Source organism: Pinus tabuliformis, chromosome Q, assembly GCF_031772625.1.
Source record: "Pinus tabuliformis cultivar Carrire ecotype Pingquan chromosome Q, CPIR1, whole genome shotgun sequence".
NCBI classification, from domain to species: domain Eukaryota; kingdom Viridiplantae; phylum Streptophyta; class Pinopsida; order Pinales; family Pinaceae; genus Pinus; species Pinus tabuliformis.
In genome coordinates, this window is record NC_142296.1 from 275,499,377 (window position 1) to 275,520,611 (window position 21,235).

Genomic DNA, 21,235 nt, shown 5'->3' on the forward strand with positions numbered 1-21,235 from the left:
CTGACTTTCACATCATTTTTGCAGGCATACTTCTTCTTTGGAGGATGGTGCTTGTCTTGGAGGGCTACTTGACACTAGGTTGACCCATGTACATTACATAAATGCTCAAGAAGAGCTCTTTAACATGATTTTGACTCTTTGACTTTCCTAGACCTATGGAATGAGCAAGAAACTCATTCATATATTTTACAAAAATAATATTTCTTTTTCTTGACAAGTACAAAGATCAAAATTACATTGACAAATACCGAACCTAGTTACACTTTTCTTCAACATCACTTACCCTCACTTTCAAACAAACATCTACGTACAAGCATGCATGGGGGGTTCCTATGTTCAATTCATTAGACAACCCTTACATTGGAAGACCATAATGTCATATTTCACTTACCCTCGCTATCAAGCAAACATCCACATGCAAGCATGCACGGGGTCCCTATGTTAAATTCATTAGACAACCCTTACAATGGAAGACCATGGAGTTCATACTCGCACAAAAATTATAATAGAAATTGACACGTCAAATGCCTCACACAAAGGCATAAGGATCATGGAATGCAATCGGATCTTAGCAAGTGAATCAATATGGTGAAAAAGCTCGTTCAACATGCGTGTCTGACCTGTGGAAATGCATTGCCACTAATAAAGGGATCTTCTTCAGACATTCCATAAGTAACATTGAAGCTAAACAGAATATGCTTTTGTTTACATAGCCAAAAGGCAAAGTTTTGGTTAAAAAGCATAAGAAAACAATGCAAATCTAGCATACAACAAAACAATTAAATAAAGGAGCATGATGTAAAATCAATTCAGATCTTTCCCGAATTCACATTCTTAAGTAAAATTCAAGGGAATGATTCGCCTTTTCATGATATATTCATACCCCTGCAACCCAATTAAAGTGTGTACATTCCATAGTTCCAAACGATGTACTTATCATTGGCAGATAATGGATGAAGGAATGGCTGATCATATAGGGTTTAAATTTTCAAAATTTGTTACATATTTAGACATTTTTTTATTGAATTGCTAAGCTCATTACAAGAGATCCCACTAAAGAGTCATGGATTTGGACGGACTGTCATTTCCTCTTCACAAGAGGAATATTCATCATCACTGATTTCATCACTACTGCTTTCCTCTTCCTGTTTTCTTCCTACAACTTCAGACTTGGCATACTTTGCAGAGTGTTCTGATTAAAAAACAAGGAGAGTAAACTTTTTCAAAGACATATAACATCATACATATTACTTTAAAAGATGATGCATAAATGCTGTATCGAATTTAACTATTGGAAGTGAATGAAAATTCAAGAGGGTAATAGTTATGAATTAAAACCTTTAACTCTCTCGTCATAGAGGTTCCTATCGTGCATCATTAGAGCAGCAGCTTCTCCGTTCAAGGGATCAGTTGGGTTTGGATACAACAAAAGTTGAGGGAGAAAGACTTCAAATATGTTTAATAAATCTACATAGCAAACAACTAATTATTCAATAAACAAATTAATAATTACCATTTAAAAAAAAAAAAAAGCACAGTCAGACCCCAAGTTTTGAAAAGTTGGGCTCGACGTCAACTAACTAACTACCATTTTAGAAATCCAACAGTAACTCAACAATCCAAAGTGCAAACAAGCGAATTGATGTTTAGCTTACCAAACATTGGACTCCAACTCTGATTGAGTACATCCAAGCACACTGAGCCCGACCTTAATTACAAACAATTTCAAACATAGTTAGGATTTCACTACTTTGAGAATGGCAAACCACATAAAATAGATAAAAAGTAAAGCATGTATTATTAGAAGCCCACAAATAAATTCAGTAAAGAAACCCTCACATTTCATCGACATTGGGATGATATATCCTGTTCAGAAAACCTATTGAAGGAGATTTATATGGGTAGGCATCTGGTATTTCCACGTGGATCTTCCAAACCCCACCGTTGTAGGGACCTGCACATTAATATTACCCAGAACTAAATGAAATCAAATATCAGACACTACATAAATAAAACAATATAGCCATATAACAACTATAAACGAACATCAATTTAGTGCTTGTCTTTATGAACTTCAACATAAACTCAATTATCATGTATGTGGTAGGGGGATTGGGGTAGGGAGAGAGAGAAAATAGCACAGTTATCATGTACTACATATCATGTATGTAGTAGGGAGATTGGGAGGGAAGAGAGAGAAAATTGCACATCTACAAATGAAAATATCACAAGTCATTGCACAACCAAAATTTTCCTTTATTTATTAGAGTTTGGAAAACATAACCAATAATTGTTTTTATAAAGTAGGCAGCACAATCAAACTACAAGGAAAAAAATGTGGAGCACCCCCAACTTTTAGAGAAATTTGGCAGGGTGGTGGGGGGTGTTGTCAAGGTCCTAGAATAGGGACTCTTTAAAATCTCTTTAAAATTATAAAATAAAAATAATAATGCTAACATCCCAATAATAACAATTCATCCCATGCAAATTCATCATTGTGCAATCCTGTGGAAACACTATAATCCTGCCAATCCTGAAAACTGTTAAGTCTGCTAAATTCTGAATGGGATACGAGATTCTACTTTCTCCATATAAAGTCTGAAAATTGCACATCTACAAATCAAAATATCACAAGTCATTGCGCAACCAAATTTTTACTTTATTTATTAGAGTTTAGAATAACATAACCAAAAATTTGTTTTTATAAAGTAGGCAGCACAATCAAACTAGAAGGAAAAAATGTGGAGCACCCCCAACTTTTAGAGAAATTTGGCGGGGTGGTGGGGGGATGTTGTCAAGGTCCCTAGAATAGGGACTCTTTAAAATTATAAAATAAAAATAATAATGCTAACATCCCAATAATAACAATTCATCCCATGCAAATTCATCATTGTGCAATCCCGTGGAAACACTATAATCCTGCCAATCCTGAAAACTGTTAAGTCTGCTAATTTCTGAATGGGATACGAGATTCTAATCCTGCCAATCCTGAAAACTGTTAAGTCTGCTAATTTATGAATGGGATACGAGATTCTACTTTCTCCGTATGAAGTCCGATGAAGTTGGAACCACACTCAAACTTCCTGAAACAATCAATGCCAATGTTAAAAATTCAAGTAAAAGTCAGTTTTACTTTGAAAATAGATGTTATCATTAATTACCAAGGTTACAAACTCTTCAAATCTATATTCCCAGTCTTTGTTCTATCTTAAAAGGCTGTTGGACAAAAGATCCAAGGTGGGGAAGGGAGGGAAGCCCAGATGCCCCTCTTTTGGGGAAGGGCATCCACCACACTAGGAAACATTTCCCTAACATCCCCCCCCACCAGAGCGTGGGAAATGTAGGATGTGCGCCTCCCACCCCAGGGGATGCATCGTGGAAAGCTGGCAAAATGACTACATATCACATGTCAAGATCATCAAGTTTGACATCATCATAAAATTGATATCCAACGGTTTCAAGGGTCCTGACCTGTCTGTGATGCTGAAACTGCACCTCCGACTGAATCTTCACCTGAATTGAGATGGACTGATCATATCTCTGAAAGCTAAGATACTCACACTGTACATCCCAACTTTTTGCAAGCCCTGAATCACACTCATTTTTCCTTCAAGATTAATATAGTGAAATTCATCTTTCTTTTGAGACTAAGGCAAAAGTGAAATGTTAAAAATTTTAAAAGAAAATCATACTGTGCATTTGCAATTTTGCATGAGTGCAGTTTGGAATCTTGGATTAGTGCAGGCACACGTTTGGTTTGTGCACGACAGGAGCATCTTGAGCATGGATCAGTTCAAGAGCACTGAATTTCTGGCCAGGAGTTCAAGAGCATTGAAATTCTGGCCAGGATGTATTTGTGGCAAAGGAAAGTTTTGGTGCAGCAGCTGACTTGGTGTGGCAGGGGTGATTTGGAACAGCTCGATGACATGGCACAGATTAATGACTTGAACATGAACATTGACAAAGATTTGATTTAGTAAATTTTAATCATCGACCTGGTCAACTTTGATTGATGTGTACTTGGGAACCTGCTTATTTTATTGTGTGTGTGTGTTGGAAGACTTGGCAAATTGATCTTTGACTTGGTCAATTTTGATCACTCACCCAAACCTAAAAACATGTAATCTCCCCAGTCATTTGAGGTGCTTAGATAGTTTGTGAAAATTTAAAGTGTGAGCCAGAGAATTGTCAATTTGATAACCATAGGCTAGTCAATTTTGATCACTCACCCAGAACTATAAACATGTAATCCCCCCCCCAATTTGAGGTGCTTAGATAGCTTGTGAGAATTTAAGCTGTGAGTCAGAGAACTGTAAATTTGATAACCATAGGCTGTCAGATTTTTCGTCTGAGCCATTGGAGCTGTAAACTTTCTTCGAGCAGCAATATTTTCATGATGAATGTGCTTTACTGTATGTATTTCTGAGTTTACTCCTAAGCTTCTCAGTAAAATTTCCTTATCTTAAAACCATTAGCATGTAACTGTTACCATAGTTCTGTTCCATAACTTCCATTAACAATGATGCCATCTATAAAAGACGCATGAGGATATGGTATCACCCAGATAAGATGCAGTGCTAATCTGTAAAAGGTGTGCTGTTTCGAAATTTGAAGAACAGCTGCACAAGGCAAAAACCTAAACCAGTATCAGGAATTGGTTCGGTGTGATTAGCAGGGTTCTAAGAGCATTGTTTGCCCTGCACCGGAAGACTTTGTTTTCTGAGCAGAATTCCAGACGTGCAGATTTTCCAACATGGTATCAGATCCATGGTTGTTTTGATCCTAGAGAACGTTTCAGAGCTAGTTTGTTCTCGGGTAAAGAAGCTTCTGGCATTACCACAATGTAACATATCTGTTGAGCAAGATGAGCTTCGTCATTTAGTATTCCTCTTCCTGAAGTGAAGCTTGTTGATGCTTTGTTGAAGGCACAAAGAAAGCCCCATTAGATATGGGAGAATTGGAGAAGCCCAAAGGCCAGAGATAAGATGCACAGAACATCCCGAACTTATCAGTGGTCTATCATATTGTTCCCCAACTCTGAAATATAAATAACCCTAATAAGATACAGACTACATTGAAGAGCTTATATGAGACCTCTAGTCAGTCAAGAATACTGCTGGTACAACCAGCATATGTGCTGAAGATGAATAATAATGAGAGTAACATAGGATATATCACATGCATTCTGAATGTCTGCAACCAGCGTGTAGCAGTTGGTGACAGAGCAGAAACTAAAGATTTAGTAGCATTGACCATAAACGGTCTGAAAGTTTTTTGTTTCATCTTTTTGTGACAAGATTGAACATCTTGTCAGGATGGCACTTGATGAATTTGATGGAATGCTATTGCAGGAAGAACACAGAAAAAGGTGTGAGCTGCGACTAACCAAACAAACCCTCTTCGAGAAGACAAAAGAAAAATAATGGACACTCAAAGCAGAAATTTGCACAACAAAAACCTAGCACACAGAAGAATCAAAGAACTGCCAAGGAGAACACCTATTATTAATGTCGCAAGAAAGAACACTTTGTACATGATTGTTTAAAGCAAACTTGTCATTAGTATTGAAGAAAAGAAAAGAAACCAGAGAAGAAACATACTGATAAGCGCAATGATGGCATGTGTTATCAGTAAGAATGAACTTTTCAAAAAGTTCGTCTTTATTGGTTCAACATCGACAGTTCAAACTTCATAGATACATTACAGGATGAACTTATCATTAAGAGTTCATTGATAAGTTCATCATTCAGCAATGGTGGTTTAAAAGTGCTTTAGCCAGACTTAGCACATGGTTACAGAACTTTATTTGTAGAGTTAAATATTATACAGGTTTGTTGCATAACTCTTCAAAGCAGCTTTTTTAGGGAGCAATGCACTGTCCTACCCGTACAAACTTAACATATTTTTTGAGTTAAGCAGGTTCCCCATGCATGCATATGACATGCAATGTGTGATGCATGCATGGGAGCTCCAAAAAGGGCACTTTTAGTTTTTTCGAATCCTTTTTTTTGGGGGTGACATTTTATTTTTTGAGAGTGTATTTTTTGATACCTTATACATGGAGACATGGATAGGCATCAAGTTTTGTGACAACCAGAGAACATGAAAAGGACAAAAATTAAGATATTTTTTCCTTAATACCTGTTACCCCTCATATCAGCAGGGGTACATTTGCAGTATTTATCACCACCATTTTAAGCCCAAGGTCACAAGCCAAAAGCAATATAAAAATCATGGGAGGCCCTATATTAAGTATCCCAGCCCTGTGTCTGGTCAATGAGTCTCGTTGATGGTATTGGAAATCTGTCAAACAAGGGGTCTCCCTGATGTGAAGTCCCAATTAGACCTCACATCGTTTGGAGTAGGAGCCCCATCCAGAATATCGGCCCGGTTGCCATATATCTTAAAAGTATGCCTTGGCTCTAACTGTCAACAAGAGAGAGGAGTGCAAATGCACCTTCGAAAAGCAAGGGGGTGTGCCTGGTGAATGTTCAATCGTATGTGTGTCAAAGTTCTTTCACTGCAAAGGGGAGGGAAAGTGAGCCTCTAAGAGAGAGGTAGTAGTACCACCCTAGTAGAGACACACACATGAACAAGAAAGGTTCGTACAATATCAAGCGGAATAGTCCACAGAGATGCGACGGTCCTTGAAACTAATATAATGAAGACAATTTGTCTAATATCCAGTAAAATAGTCCACGAAGATGCGACAATGATAATAGAAATTACAACACATTCTCAATATGATAAGTACCAAAATAACCGAAATAGTTCAACTACTTTAGCACACATGAATTACAAACATTCACAGAATAGTCTTACAAATATCCATAATCCATGCATGAAGAATGCATTGGCCCATAGGGCTTCTGTTATTAAGTAAAAGTTCCAAGACACATGTATAGAATGAACATCACTAGCTCCAATAGTGGAGCGTTGGAGCCACTCCTTGCTCCTTCAATCAGGATATCATCAAATCAGAATGAAGATATTCCGAAAACAATATTTAGAACTCATGAGGGTCATTATGTTAAAATTGGCAACTAGGGCCAAACTCCATGTGGGTCATCTTATTAATGGAAGCTGATATTTTTCTTGGATCCCTCTCATCAAGAGGTGTAGGATTGATCTAAAGATCATCCGATTCCAATAAGTATTCATGGAGATATGAATTTATTTTTGTGTTATGAGACAATTCATCAAAGTCGGCCGGCAACGAAATAAACCCCACTTGTGCTCAACGTTTTAGTATAAATAGAGGTGGCCTTCAAGTCATTTCAAGACACATGGGATCTCTTCCTCTCTACTTGTCTTTGGGTTTTAGTAGGAGGAGAGATCCTAAGGGATAACGCTGCCCTAATCCAGAGAGCAGAAGCTGGAATTGTCAGGAATAGCCGAATAGCCGGAATTGTCGGAACTGTCAGAATTGTCGGGAACTGTTGGAACTGCCGGGAGAAGTCGAAACTGCCGAAACCGCTGGGAATAGCCGGAATTGTTGGAACTACCGGAACTGTCGGGAAAAGCTGGAACTGTGGGGAACTGCCAGAACTCCCAAGAAAAGCCGAAACTGTCAGAACTACTGGAATAGCCGGAATTGCTGGAACTGTTGGAATTGCCGGAACTGCTGGGAACCGCCCGAACTGCCGGAATAGCCAGGAAAGCTAATATAGAGGGCAGAAGCCGGAACTGCCCGGAAAAGCCGAAATTGCCGGAATTTCCGGAACTACCGGGAATAGGCGAAATTGCCAGAACTGCCAGAACTACTGAGCAGTGAGAACAACCGAAATTGCCGAAACTACCGAAACAGCCTGAGCATCTGTCTCCGAAGGAGAGCAGCATGCAAGGGACAACTAACTAACATTAGGACAGTTGTATGGTCCTTAGCAGCAAATACACCAAGCATGCAATGTTACAACTAGCATGCAAGGGACAATTAACTAACATTAGGACAGTTGTATGGTACTTAGCAACAAATACACCAAGCATGCAATGTTACAACTAGCATACAACAGCAAGCATGCAAAGGACAACAAGCAAGCAAGATGCAGCCAGCACATAGGTCAGTATGGCAACATGGTGTAGCAATGGCACATAATGCAGTACAGTGATGGGTGCAGTCATGATTAATGAAGCATGATGAGATACAGCATAGTGATAATGGGTGCAGCATGGTGCAGCACGGTGAGGTGCAGCATGATGACGAAATGCAACACAACAATAAGTGAAGGAGTCACCTTGGAGAATCAATTGAAGCAGCATGTCTTCAACTAATCTCATGTATCATCTTCTTAGAGATGATCTATGCTTTTATCTAGATAAGTCAAAGTGTTGACTTCCGTTGTAAATGTACTATCTCTCTCTCTCTCTCTACTGAACTACTGAAGAACATATAAGAAGAATTGATCAAGGGTTTCCCCACATTGGGGTTTGTCCCTGGCTAGCGCCACATCTTGTGTCCTCTTGTCTTGGCTTGTCTTCTGCGATTTATGTTTATGTTCTCTCTGTGGTTTACTTTAATGCTGATGTGATTGCTAATCTGGAAAAGATATTGAGCTAACTGTGAAAATTGAAATAAATTGCTCTAAGCATAGAACATACCTAAAATGAACATGGTATTAGAGCTGAGGTGAAGACAATGCCCAAGCAAGAGTGAAAGAGCAATCATCGAAGATAGTTGGAAAAGGACAAAAGGATCAGTGGATTCCTCATCCCTCTTCAAATTCACTGAGGGTGAAGTTGTTAAAGCAGAATAGCGCAGCAAAAGTTTATGATGGCCTACCCAAAGATCACTTCATTGAGAAGTCCGAATCTAAGGGTGGAAGGAAAGGAAAATGCCTTGGTTGCAATAAGTTCGGCCATTATGCAAAGGAGTGTCCAAATGGCAGAGACACATCTCTTGATGAAGATAACAATCATTCCAGGGACATCTTCAATGATCAAAGGAATGATAGGTAATGCAGGTCATCAAGGAAATGGCCGACTCTTCAAAGAAAGCAAGGAACCCCAGGTATGAAGAATCAAATGTTGTTTTTGATAAGATAAAGAAGCGTTATCTTGTATTGGCCCTCTCCTTTAGATTCTTTGGGAATCTGGCTAATTGATTATAGTGCTTCAAGCACTTCATCGGATAGAAGGGTGCACTCACTAATTTGGTAGAGATGGAAACAATGGTGGGATTATACTTGAAGCCGATGCCACCTATCCCGGAAAGGGTGTAGGGAATGTTACCCCTCAATTAAATGAGGGTAACTAGATTCATTTACAGAATCTCTTCTATGTACCTGATCGCAAGAAGAACCTGGTGTCCATTTCAGTAATGGAAGTCAAAGGTTACAAGGTGGCACTCATCGATGGAAAGGTACGTGTTTGAAAATAGAATTTTCAAAGATGTTTTTGAGTTCAGGGTTGTATCAAGTTGCAGGAAGTCCACTGGGGACCATGTCCATTGACACATAGCACGAAGGTCTGTGAATCAGATGGTGACAGGGATGCCTGAATTCAAAAAGAGCATGAAAGTACATGTCTAAGATGTACCGAAGGAAAATATTATAAGGGGACCATTCCCCTCATGTAGCAGGTCCACAGGTTTGGAACAACCCGAGGGGTTTGAAATTGATGATTAGGAATCTCATGTATGCAGGTGGAAGAAAACCCTCTATGGCTTGAAGCAAAACTCCCCGGGCGTACTATGAGAGGATTGATAGCTATCAGATGAAGCTGAGATTCACTAAGAGTGAAGCTGATCCAAACCCTTGTTTGAAGGTTGTGGATGATAGACCTCTCATACCAGCACCTTATGAGGACGACCTATTTCTGACAAGTGCAGACCCTCTCATTTGCAGAAGTAAGAGGGAGTTAGATTTTGGATGTGGAATGATAAATTGCAAGCTTGTGACTACCTCGAGGATCTTAACTTTTAGAAGTTATATGGTAGTGATGTCGGACCAGATTTGGGAAATGCCTCTGAGTTTCATAAACTCATTCGCCTTGATGTTCTTGGTGAACTGCTGTCCGGATATATGTTTTGCAGTTAGCATGGTGAGCTCATATTTGGTTGAGCCTCACTGGATTGGTGCCAAGAATCTTCTAAGATATCTTTGGGGCACAATCTCTCATGGATTGAGATACACTGCCGGAAATATGAAACTGTATGATTATTTAAATGTTGACTGGGCAGGCAGTGTGGAGGATCACTAGAGCACTTCTCAGTGCTGGTTCTCTTTGGATTCGGCTTCGATATCATGGATGAGCAGGAAGCAGAAGTCGGTTTCTATAAGCACCACAAAGACCAAATACATAGCTACGAGTATGATCTCGTGTGAAGCTGCATGGTTGCAGAAGCTCTTAAGTGAGTTGCTTGTACACATGATGAATACCACTATGATTCTTTATGACAACCAGAGGGGGAATTCGATTATTGAGGAATCCTGTATTCGATGATTGCTCCAGCAGATAGACATCAGATATTGCCTTATCTGGGATATGGTAAGTCGATGAGCGAGGAGGCTCCATCGCATTGAGACTAATGTACAGGTCGCAGACATTTTCTCAAAGCCCTGAGGAAAGGTAAAATCTGTGACTTTCCTGAATGACTTGGAGTCGTTGAGAGACCTTCTTATAAGGGTCTTGCATGTTGCATGCATTGAGCTCTGGGAGCTCTGGGGAGCTTGGAGTACTTACTAGAGCAACATACGACCACAGGGCGACTCGCCCTCCCTTGGTGGTGCGCTATGTACAAGATGACAGGTTCAACCTTCCCCTGTGATACCCCGTGGCAACTGTGGAACGGGATGATTAGTTCTCCTGTGGGCCAGGATGATTAGTTCTCCCATGGCAATTGTGGAACAGGATGATTAGTTCTCCTATGGGCCAGGATGATTAGTTCTCCTGTGGCAACTGTGGAATAGGATGATTAGTTCTCCTGTGGGCCGGGATGATTAGTTCTCCCGTGGCAACTGTGGAACAAGATGATTAGTTCTCCTATGGGCCGGGATGATTAGTTCTCCCGTGGCAATTGTGGAACAGGATGATTAGTTCTCCTGTGGGCCAGGATGATTAGTTCTCCTGTGGGCTAGGATGATTAGTTCTCCCATGGCGACTGTGGAACAGGATGATTAGTTCTCCTGTGGACCGGGATGATTAGTTCTCCCGTGGCAACTGTGAAACAGGATGATTAGTTCTCCTGTGGGTCGGGATGATTAGTTCTCCCGTGGCAACTGTGGGGCAAGATGATTCGTTCTCCTGTGGACAGGATGATTAGTTCTCCTGTCGAGGCATCCTACCCATGCAATCTGGGACTCATGGGAAGTACTTCTCATCTTATCAATGAGCAGGGAAATGGGGTTAGGGACCATAGTAGTACTATCGATGTACGCATCGATGTATCTATTGTACTCCCTATGCTAGGATGACCTCCAGTGATCTGGGATCAGTGTGAGTGGTTTGAGACACTCTCTTGTGATATTGATCTGGGATCAATAAAACTGACTTTGGGCCAGGAAGAGTGATGTGACACTCTCTTCAGATGAAACTGACTTCGGGTCAGTAGAAAATGGTATGAGACATTCTCGATCAATTCTTCTTCTTCATGGTTCAGCAGAGCAAAGCAGAGCAGTGCAGGGCACTGATGGCAGAGATAGTACAGTCAAACATATGGATCAGCAGATGGAGTTCTCCCTAGTTGAGAGGGAGTGTTAAAATTGGCAACTAGGGCCAAACTCCATGTGGGTCATCTTATTAATGGAAGCTGATATTTTTCTTGGATCCCTCTCATCGAGAGGTGTATGATTGATCTAAAGATCATCCGATTCCGATAAGTATTCATGGAGATATGAATTTATTTGTGTTATGGGACAATTCATCAAGGTCGGTCGGCAACCAAATAAACCCTAATTGTGCTCAATGTTTTAGTATAAATAGAGGTGGCCTTCAAGTCATTTCAACACACTTGGGATCTCTTCCTCTCTACTTGTCTTTGGGTTTTAGTAGGAGGAGAGATCCTAAGAGATAACGTTGCCCTAATCCAGAGGGCAGAAGACGGAACAGCCGAGAATCGCCGAATAGCCGGAATTGTCGGAATTGTCAGAATTATCGGGAACTGCCGGAACTGTCGGGAAAAGTCGGAACTGCCAGAACTAACGAGAATAGCCGGAATTGCTGGAACTGTCGGGAATAGCCGGAACTGTCGGGAACTGCCAGGACTGCCAGGAAAAGCCAGAACTACCAGGAATAGCCGGAATTGTTGGAACTGCCGGAATTGTCGGGAATAGCCGAAACTTCCGGGAACAGCCGGAACTGTCGGGACAGCCAGGAAAGTTGACGCAGAGGGCAGAAGCTGGAACTGCCGAGAACTACCCAGAAAAGCCGGAACTGCCGGAATTTCCGGAATTGCCAGGAATAGTCGGAATTGCCAGAACTGCCGAAACTACCGGGAACAGCCGAAATTGCCGAAACTGCCGGAATAGCCTGAGCATCTATCTTCAAAGGAGAGCAGCATGCAAGGGACAACTAACTAACATTGGGACAATTATATGGTACTTAGCAGCAAATACACCAAGCATGCAATGTTATAGCGAGCATGCAAGGGACAGCTAACATACAACAGCAAGCATGCAAAGGACAACAAGCATGCTAAGGACAACAAGCAAGCAAGTCGCAGCCAACACATAGGTCAGTATGGCAACATGGTGCAGCGATGGCGGATAATGCAGTTCAGTGATGGGTACAATCATGATTAATGAAGCATGATGAGATACAGCATAGTGATGATGGGTGTAGCATGGTGCAACAGGGTGAGGTGCAGCATGATAACGAAATACAACACAATGATAGGTGAAGGAGTCACCTTGGAGAATCAGTTGAAGCAGCATGTCTTCAACTGATCTCATGTATCATCTTCTTAGAGATGATCTATGCTTTTATCTAGATAAGTCAAAGTGTTGACTTCCGTTGTAAACGTACTATCTCTCTCTCTCTCTGCTGAACTACTGAAGAACATATAAGAAGAATTGATCAAGGGTTTCCCCACATTGGGGTTTGTCCCTGGCTAGCGCCACATCTTGTGTCCTATTGTCTTCTGCGATTTATGTTTATGTTCTATCTACAGTTTACTTTAATGCTGATGTGATTGCTAATCTGGAAAAGATATTGAGCTAACTGTGAAAATTGAAATAAATTGCTCTAAGCATAGAACATACCTAAAATTAACACATTATGAATCTTTGGTCATGCCTTTTGGCCTTACCAATGCACCTTCTACATTTCAAGGTTTGATGAATTCCATTTTCAAACCCTTCCTTAGAAAATTTGTGTTAGTATTTTTTGATGATATACTAATCTACAGCAAGTCTTGGAAGGATCATGTTCAACATGTTGACAGAGTGCTCAAACTATTGGAGGAGAAACCATTATATGCAAAAACCTCCAAATGTTCCTTTGGAGTACAAGAGGTGGAATATTTAGGTCATATTGTATCTCATGAAGGTGTTAAGTAGACCCTAGCAAAATTAAAGCCATTAAGGAATGGAAAATCCCCACATCCATAAAGCATCTGTGAAGATTTCTCGAGTTAACAAGGTATTATCGCAAGTTTGTTAAGAATTATGGGAGAATAGCAGCACCTCTAACAACATCACTGAAGAAAGATGCATTTTCTTGGACTCCAGAAGCAACGAAGGCCTTCGAACATCTTAAACAGGCAATGTGCCAAGCACAGGTCTTAGCTACGCCAAACTTCACAAAAACCTTTATTGTTGAATGTGATGCCTCAGGAAATGGTATTGGTGTTGCTTTAATGCAATAAGAAATACCCATTGCTTTTGAAAGTCGTCCAATCAAAGGAAAGTATTTACACAAGGCTATTTATGAGAAGGAAATGTTGGCAATATGATCCGAAATGGATACTAAATCAAGAAGAAAAGGTATTACAGACTCATGTGCAGGAAAATGCCTACATTACTTAGTGTAACGGATCGAAAAGATTGCAAATAATATAGACAATTAACAGCTAGAAAACATAGCAGACACACACATCAACATAGCAAATAATCAAGGAGTTCACCAGACTTCCTGGCTACGTCTCCTGGTCCAGCTTTCAGTGTCGACCTCTATATTATGTCTTCAAGAACAGAGTTTACAGGTGTGAGCTCAATTAGAGCCATAACACAACAAACAGTGATATTACACAGGGATTTCACTCGAAAACCTCGAGTCTAAAGAGTGCACAGACTCTCCCTCTTAGTGCCTCTGATCAACTGTTCGTAGCTATGTGTTTTCTCTGACTCTTTGTCTCCCCTCTATCTCTGACCTCCTCTTCTGTGCTGCCATTGAATGGCTTTTAAGCCTATCGGCGTTGTCAGTTCAATCCCCTTCTTGGGCTCTCTGGCTCCCGGCGCTGTCCCTTCATCTCCCTGCTGAGCGTTTAAACAATCATTGCAAAAACACTTAAGGCATTGAGGCCACCTATTTACAATCGCAAGTCGCATTGGCTACGAGTCATAATCCCTTTGTATTCCACACCGTTGATCTGCCTTCAATCCGACGATTCGCATCCAACCCGATCATCCAACCAGCTCGTGCCTTCTTCACCGTCTGATCCATGATTGCTAATCCAACAGCTGACGGCCATTTCGGGCGGCCCACTTGCACGGGGAAAACCCACCCGAAATGAGTGGTTTTCTCTCTCCTGCGCCATGCTACGTGTCGGCCAGTGTATGGAATCGGGTGAAGCCCTTCCAATACCACTTATCGCCTATAGCCTACCCAAATTACTGTTTACCACAGAACTCAAATCCTTCGCTGTTTAATTCATAACTCCTTCGGGTCCACTGAAAGCCTTCCGCCTGTGTTAAGTCCTCCCTTTAGGAATCTGCAATGCGATATCTGTAATCTCGGTCGTTGATCTGCATGCTCGATCAACGGTCCACGTTAAGTCATTGATTGCAGTCACATCTCCCTTAGGGCCACCTCCGATATACTCGGATGGCCTCTCCCGATGCGATATCCCAATTTAATCTGGGTTGTTGATCTATCCGATCCGACGGCTCCTGTGCAACGAGACTTTATGCTCCGCTTCACTCTGTTTTCCGCCATTCCTTAGTGTTTTCCTCTGCGATCTCTGTTTTCTGATAGTTTAATATGAAGACTTACATTTTTAGAGGGTTCAAGATCCATTTTGAATCACGCCTTCCCACTGAAAAGCTTTTGGACCACCAAAAGTTGGTTTTAGCATTCGAGCAAGTGAGGATACTGCTCCTTCACCTGTCTAACTTCTATCCATCATGCTTTGCTTGGATTTGACCCTTTCAGTCCCACTCTCAGGTACTCAACATCCCCTTGACGCATAGTTCTTACCTTCCTATCCAGAACTGTATCCTCCTGTAACTCATTGAGATACTCAGGCAACAAATCCCCAATAGAAGGCAACTGACTTTGCTCTTCAAGGTCTTCAATCAATGAAGGTTCATACAATCTCAAGTTTTCTGCATTAACGACTGGATAGATTTGCATATAAGCTGGCAAATCAAGGCAAAAAGCATTTTCACCAATTTTATCAAGTATCTTGAAAGGTCCATACCTTATTGGTTTTAGCTTCTTACCTTCACCTTGCATTCTGACTTTGCTGATGTACAGCCAGACTTGATCACCAACTTGAAAGCTATGTTCAGCTCGATGCTTGTCATGTCTTGCCTTGTACTTGGCTTGACTTCTTTCCAGCTGTTCCTGTACTGCCTGGTGAATTTCCTGGATTTGTTCAACGAACTTGGTTGCTTTGTCCAGATCACTGTGTCCATCAACTGCTATGTCTTTACCAAAGACAAAATCCAAGGAAGACTTTGGTATAAAACCAAAACATGTCTCAAAAGGAAATCTCTGAGTAGAAGAGTGCTTGGCACAATTGTAAGCATGTTGCACATAATACAAATGCTCATCCCAAAACTTGGGATGCTTGCTACAATAGCCTCTGAGCAACTGGATCACTGTCTTGATGACCAATTCTGTCTGACCATCTGTTTGTGGATTAAATGATGTGCTCTTCTTCAATCTGGTGTCCATCAACTCCCATAAACTTGACCAAAACTTCCCAACAAATCGAGAATCTCGATCAGATACAATAGAAGTGGGTAACCCAAAATGAACCCATACATTCTGAAAGAACAACTTTGTTGTTTGTTCAGTTGTAACCTGCTTGTTACATGGTATCAAAATACACATTTTACTGAACCTATCCACAACAACATACAAATAATCATGACCTTTCCTAGATTTTGGCAATCCCCCAACAAAATCCATGGAAACACTTTCCCAAGGACGAGAAGGAATTGGAAGTGGAGTGTACAAGCCTAATTTTCGATTATTGGGCTTGCTTGTAGCACACATAGTACACCCTTTGATATATCTAGAAACTGTCTCATGCATTCTTGGCCAATAACAGAACCTTTGCAATTGTGCAACTGTTTTACTTAAACCAAAATGACCTGATATGAGAGAAGTATTTGCTTCTCGGATTATGTTAACTCTTTCAGTTTGTGGAATGCATAACTTTCCCAAATGATATAAGAGTTGGTCCTTTACATAATAATCCAATTCTTCTACTTGCTTGCCATGACTTAAAGTTGCATATACATCTTTAAAATCTACATCTTGAGCATATTGTTCAATCTAACTTTCATGCATTGCTGAGTTATGCTCAAGTATAGTAGATGCATTTATGATTGGACTTGATAACATGTCTGCAACCTTATTGTGTATGCCCTTCTTATATCTGATGACAAGATGAAATTGCTATAGAAAACCCATCCACCTATAATATCTTGATTGCTGCAATTTAGTTTGTGAGTGCAAATATTGAAGTGGTTGATGATCTGTATGTATGATTGTTTCCTTACCCATTAGCTAATGTTTCCACTTTTTCACACTTTGTACTAATGCATACAATACTTTATCATATGTGGGATAATTAACTACTGCAGAAGTAAATGTCTCAGAATGATAGCATATGGGTTTTCCGTGTTGCATCAACACTGCTCCCATGGCATAGTCACTGGCATTTGTCTCAATCTCAAATGGATGTTGAAGATCTGACAGTGCTAGTATTGGTGCTGTGCTGATTTTCTCTTTTAAGGTGTCGAAGGCTTTTTGTTGTTTGCCTCCCCACTTAAACACCTATTTCAATCCTGTTAAAGAATGTAATGGAGTTTCAATCAAAGAAAAGTTAGCAATAAACTTTCTCCAATATTGTGCTGCCCCTAGGAAACTCCTAACCTCTGTAGCAGATTTGGGTTTAGGCTAGTTCACAATGACTTCAACCTTAGAGGGATCTATCTTCAATTCACCACCCCCTACAATATAACCCAAATAATTTAAAGATGTTCTGCAAAATTCACATTTTGATGGTTTTACATAGAGATTCTCTTTTTAAAACATCTAAACTCTGCTTTACATGCTTTACATGGTCTTCCCATGTCTTACTTAAAACAAGAATGTCATCTAAATAAACAATTACAAAATCACCAGTAAATGGTCTGAGTACATCATTCATGACTCTCAAAAATGTAGCAGGAGCATTAGTTAAGCCAAAAGGCATAACCAACCATTCATACAGTCTTTGCTTTGTCTTGAAAGCAGTCTTCCATGCATCCTGTTCTACAACTCTGACCTGATGATAACCACTTCGCAAGTCTAACTTAGAAAAGTAAACTACTTCTTTCAATTGATCTAATAAATCATCAATACGAGAAAGAGGATAACAATTCTTGATCGTTATTTTATTTAGTGCTCTATAATCAATACACATTCTCCACGAACCGTCTTTCTTTCTCACCAGCATGATTGGAGATCCACATGGTGATGTGCTTGGTCGTATAAACCCTTTATCAAGCAACTCCTGTACATGCTTCTTTATCTCTGCATTCTCTAAAGTTGACAACCTGTACATTCCAATGTTAGGTAATGGAGCATCTTGCTGCAAATAAATATCATGTACTATTTCTCACTTGGGTGGCAGACCTTTTGGTTCTTGAAATAGAACATCATACTCTAAAACAACTTTAACTAAATTAGCTTTCTGTTTAGAATCACAGCCTTCAAATGCATTGGATTTTTCAGGATCCTTTGCCTTTACAACCATTAGTAAAAATTGCTTACTTGAATTCACAATTCTTTTCATATGTCCTAAGTTTATGAGAGAATAGTTACCTTTGAGTTTATGAGCTCTTACAATGTATTCTATTCCATTTTTAGTGAGTTGATACTTATTCTCAGCTCTATAGAAAATAGCTTTCCTATCATACAAGTATGGACTTCCCAAAACAATACCACATATATCCAATGGAACTATATCTAATTCAACCTCATCTACAAATGTTGATCCAATAGCAAACCTAAGTTTACATTGTCTCGTTACTTGTAGCTTTGTTTTATCACACACCCAACCTAATGGATATGGCTTCTCATGAGGTTTTGTTTGTAATCCCAACTTCTTTACAATTGTTTCAGAAATCAAATTTACTTGTGATCCACTATCAAACAAAGTATCAATCTTATTGTGCTTGGAAATTACTCTAATACGAAAAAGCTCATTTCTTTCCCTCTCATTATTTTCATTATCAACAGATTGTGCAGAATTACTTGTGGATGCTTCAGAATCTTTACCTTTAATACCTATGGCTGTAACTGTTGTTTCATCGCCTAAATATGATCCCAAGTCCTACTGAATAGCAACAACATTCTTTTTCTTCTTTCCACCGAACTTCTTAGGTTTCCGTTCTGGATGCAAAGACCAGCAATGTGCCTCATCGTGTCCTTCTTTCTTGCAATGAGTGCATGAAGGTTTATCCTTCTTTACAATGTTTGCTTTCCTCTCCTTCCATTTCAGTTTCTTCTTTTCCTTGCTCTTGCTTACAGAATATTTAGATGACAACCTCTGGGTTTACATTTGTACCTCTAGCTTCTAGATGTGTGGCTTGAACTGATACATCATCTAAGCTAGTGGGATTAAACATAAGAATAGTATGCTTTAAATAGCTACGAAGACCACCTATATACTTCAATAAAGTCTCAGGTGAGTCTAATGATATACCTAGAGTTAAAGCTCTCTTTCTGAATTCCTGAGTATAACTTTGTACACTTTGACCCTTCAATTGACGAAGAGTTTGCCAACTCATCATTGCCTGCTGCATGTAAGCTAAAGGATAGAATTGCTTTTTGATAGCAGAAACAAATTCATTCCAGGTAGAAATGATTTTACCATGTTTTTGCAGATCAGCTTGTGTCTTGCCTTCCCACCATACTAGTGCAGTTCCTCCAAGTCGAAGGCTAGCCAGCTAAATCTTCTTCCTTTCTGAATCAATGTTCTGTACCCTGCAATATACATCAATTTGTCTTATCCAATTATCTAGCTTTTCTGCATTGAGTTCTCCATCATAAATTGGCAAATCAAACTTCACATCTAATTTGATTAAGGAAGTTTTCTTCTTCTTCTTAGAAGAGCTAGTGTTATGCGAAGAAGATGATGAGGATGATGAAGGTGATGATGGAGGAGATGGTGGAGGAGGCATTTCCCCTTTCCCTTTGCCTTCTGGAGGGGCAACTAGAAAAGGTTCCTCTGCTCCTTTGTCTGGTTTGGGTGTTGCAGTGCTTTCACCTCGACCCTTCTTAAACTCTAGATACATCTCTTCCACCATGGCTTGGAGTGTCTTAAAACTTTCTATAAATTGAGATTCTGATCCCAATGGAGCTTCTTCTGCCATTCTCCTCTGAGAATAGACTCTTCCAATCTCTAGATTAGCCTCAACAAGTTCTCCTTCTCCTAGTCTGAGCTTTAATCTAGTTAGCATTCAAAATCCAGCACAAGCTTGTCTAACCTTAACAAAACCAAATGCTCTGATACCACTTGATCCAAAATGGATACTAAATCAAGAAGAAAAGGTATTACAGACTCATGTGCAGGAAAATGCCTATATTACTTGGTGCAACGGATCGAAAAGATTGCAAATAATATAGACAATTAACGGTCAAAAAACATAACAGACACACACATCAACACAACAAATAATCAAGGAGTTCACCAGACTTCCTGGTTATGCCTCCTGGTCCAGCTTTCAGTGTCAACCTCTATATTATGTCTTCAAGAATTAGAGCCATAACACAACAAACAGTGATATTACACAAGGATTTCACTCGAAAACCTTGAGTCTAAAGAGTGCACAGACTCTCCCTCTTAGTGCCTCTGATCAACTGTTCGTAGCTATGTGTTTTCTCTGACTCTCTATCTCCCCTCTGTCTCTGACCTCCTCTTCTGTGCTGCCATTGAATGGCATTTAAGCCTATCAGCGCTGTCGGTTCAATCCCCTTCTTGGGCTCTCTGGCTCTCGGCAATGTCCCTTCATCTCCCTGTTGAGCATTTAAATAATCATTGCAAAAACGCTTAAGGCATTGAGGCCACCTATTTACAATTGCAAGTCGCATTGGCTACGGGTCATAATCCCTTTATATTCCACATCGTTGATTTGCCTTCAATCCGACGGTTCGCATCCAACCAACTCGTGCCTTCTTCACCATCTAATCTGTGATCGCTAATCCAACGGCTGACGGCCATTTCGGGCGACCCACTTGCACGGGGAAAACCCACCCGAAATGAGTGGTTTTCTCTCTCCTGCACCATGCTACGTGTCGGCTAGTGTATGGAATCGGGTGAAGCCCTTCCAATACCACTTACCGCCTGTAGCCTGCTCGAATTACCGTTTACCACAGAACTCAAATCCTTCGCTGTTTAATTCATAACTCCTTCGGGTCCGCTGAAATCCTTCCGCCTATGTTAAGTCCTCCCTTTAGGAATCTGCGATGCAATATTTGTAATCTCCATCGTTGATCCGCGTGCTTGATCAACGGTCCACGTTAAGTTGCCGATCACAGTCGCATTTCCCTTAGGGCCGCCTCCGATATACTCCACTGTCCTCTCCCGATGCGATATTCCGATTTAATCTGGGCCGTTGATCTGTCTGATCCGACAGCTCCTGTGCAACGAGACTTTACGCTCCGCTTCACTTTGTTTTCCGCCATTCCTTAGTGTTTTCCTCTGTGATCTTTGTTTTCTAATAGTTTAATATGAAGACTTACATTTTTAGAGGGTTTAAGATCCATTTTGGATCACAATACTACATGCACTTAAGAAATGGCGACCTTACCTAATGGGAAGACACTTCAAGGTAAAAACGATCATGATAGTCTTAAATAC

The 21,235-nt window shown here is 40.3% G+C and overlaps 1 protein-coding gene across 1 annotated transcript in view; it reads right to left on the reverse strand.

Moving 5' to 3' along the window:
- Positions 1-917: 917 nt before the first annotated feature.
- LOC149219285 (ubiquitin-conjugating enzyme E2 5-like) overlaps positions 918-21,235 on the reverse strand; it is a 182,432-nt gene continuing 162,114 nt past the window's right edge. The window contains exons 3-6 of the mRNA XM_089384308.1: positions 1,840-1,954; positions 1,656-1,708; positions 1,339-1,467; positions 918-1,192 (exon numbers count right to left, since the gene is read on the reverse strand). Coding sequence (XP_089240434.1) covers positions 1,062-1,192; positions 1,339-1,467; positions 1,656-1,708; positions 1,840-1,954 — 428 coding nt within the window. The 3' untranslated portion in view covers positions 918-1,061. The remainder of the gene's footprint in view (positions 1,193-1,338; positions 1,468-1,655; positions 1,709-1,839; positions 1,955-21,235) is intronic.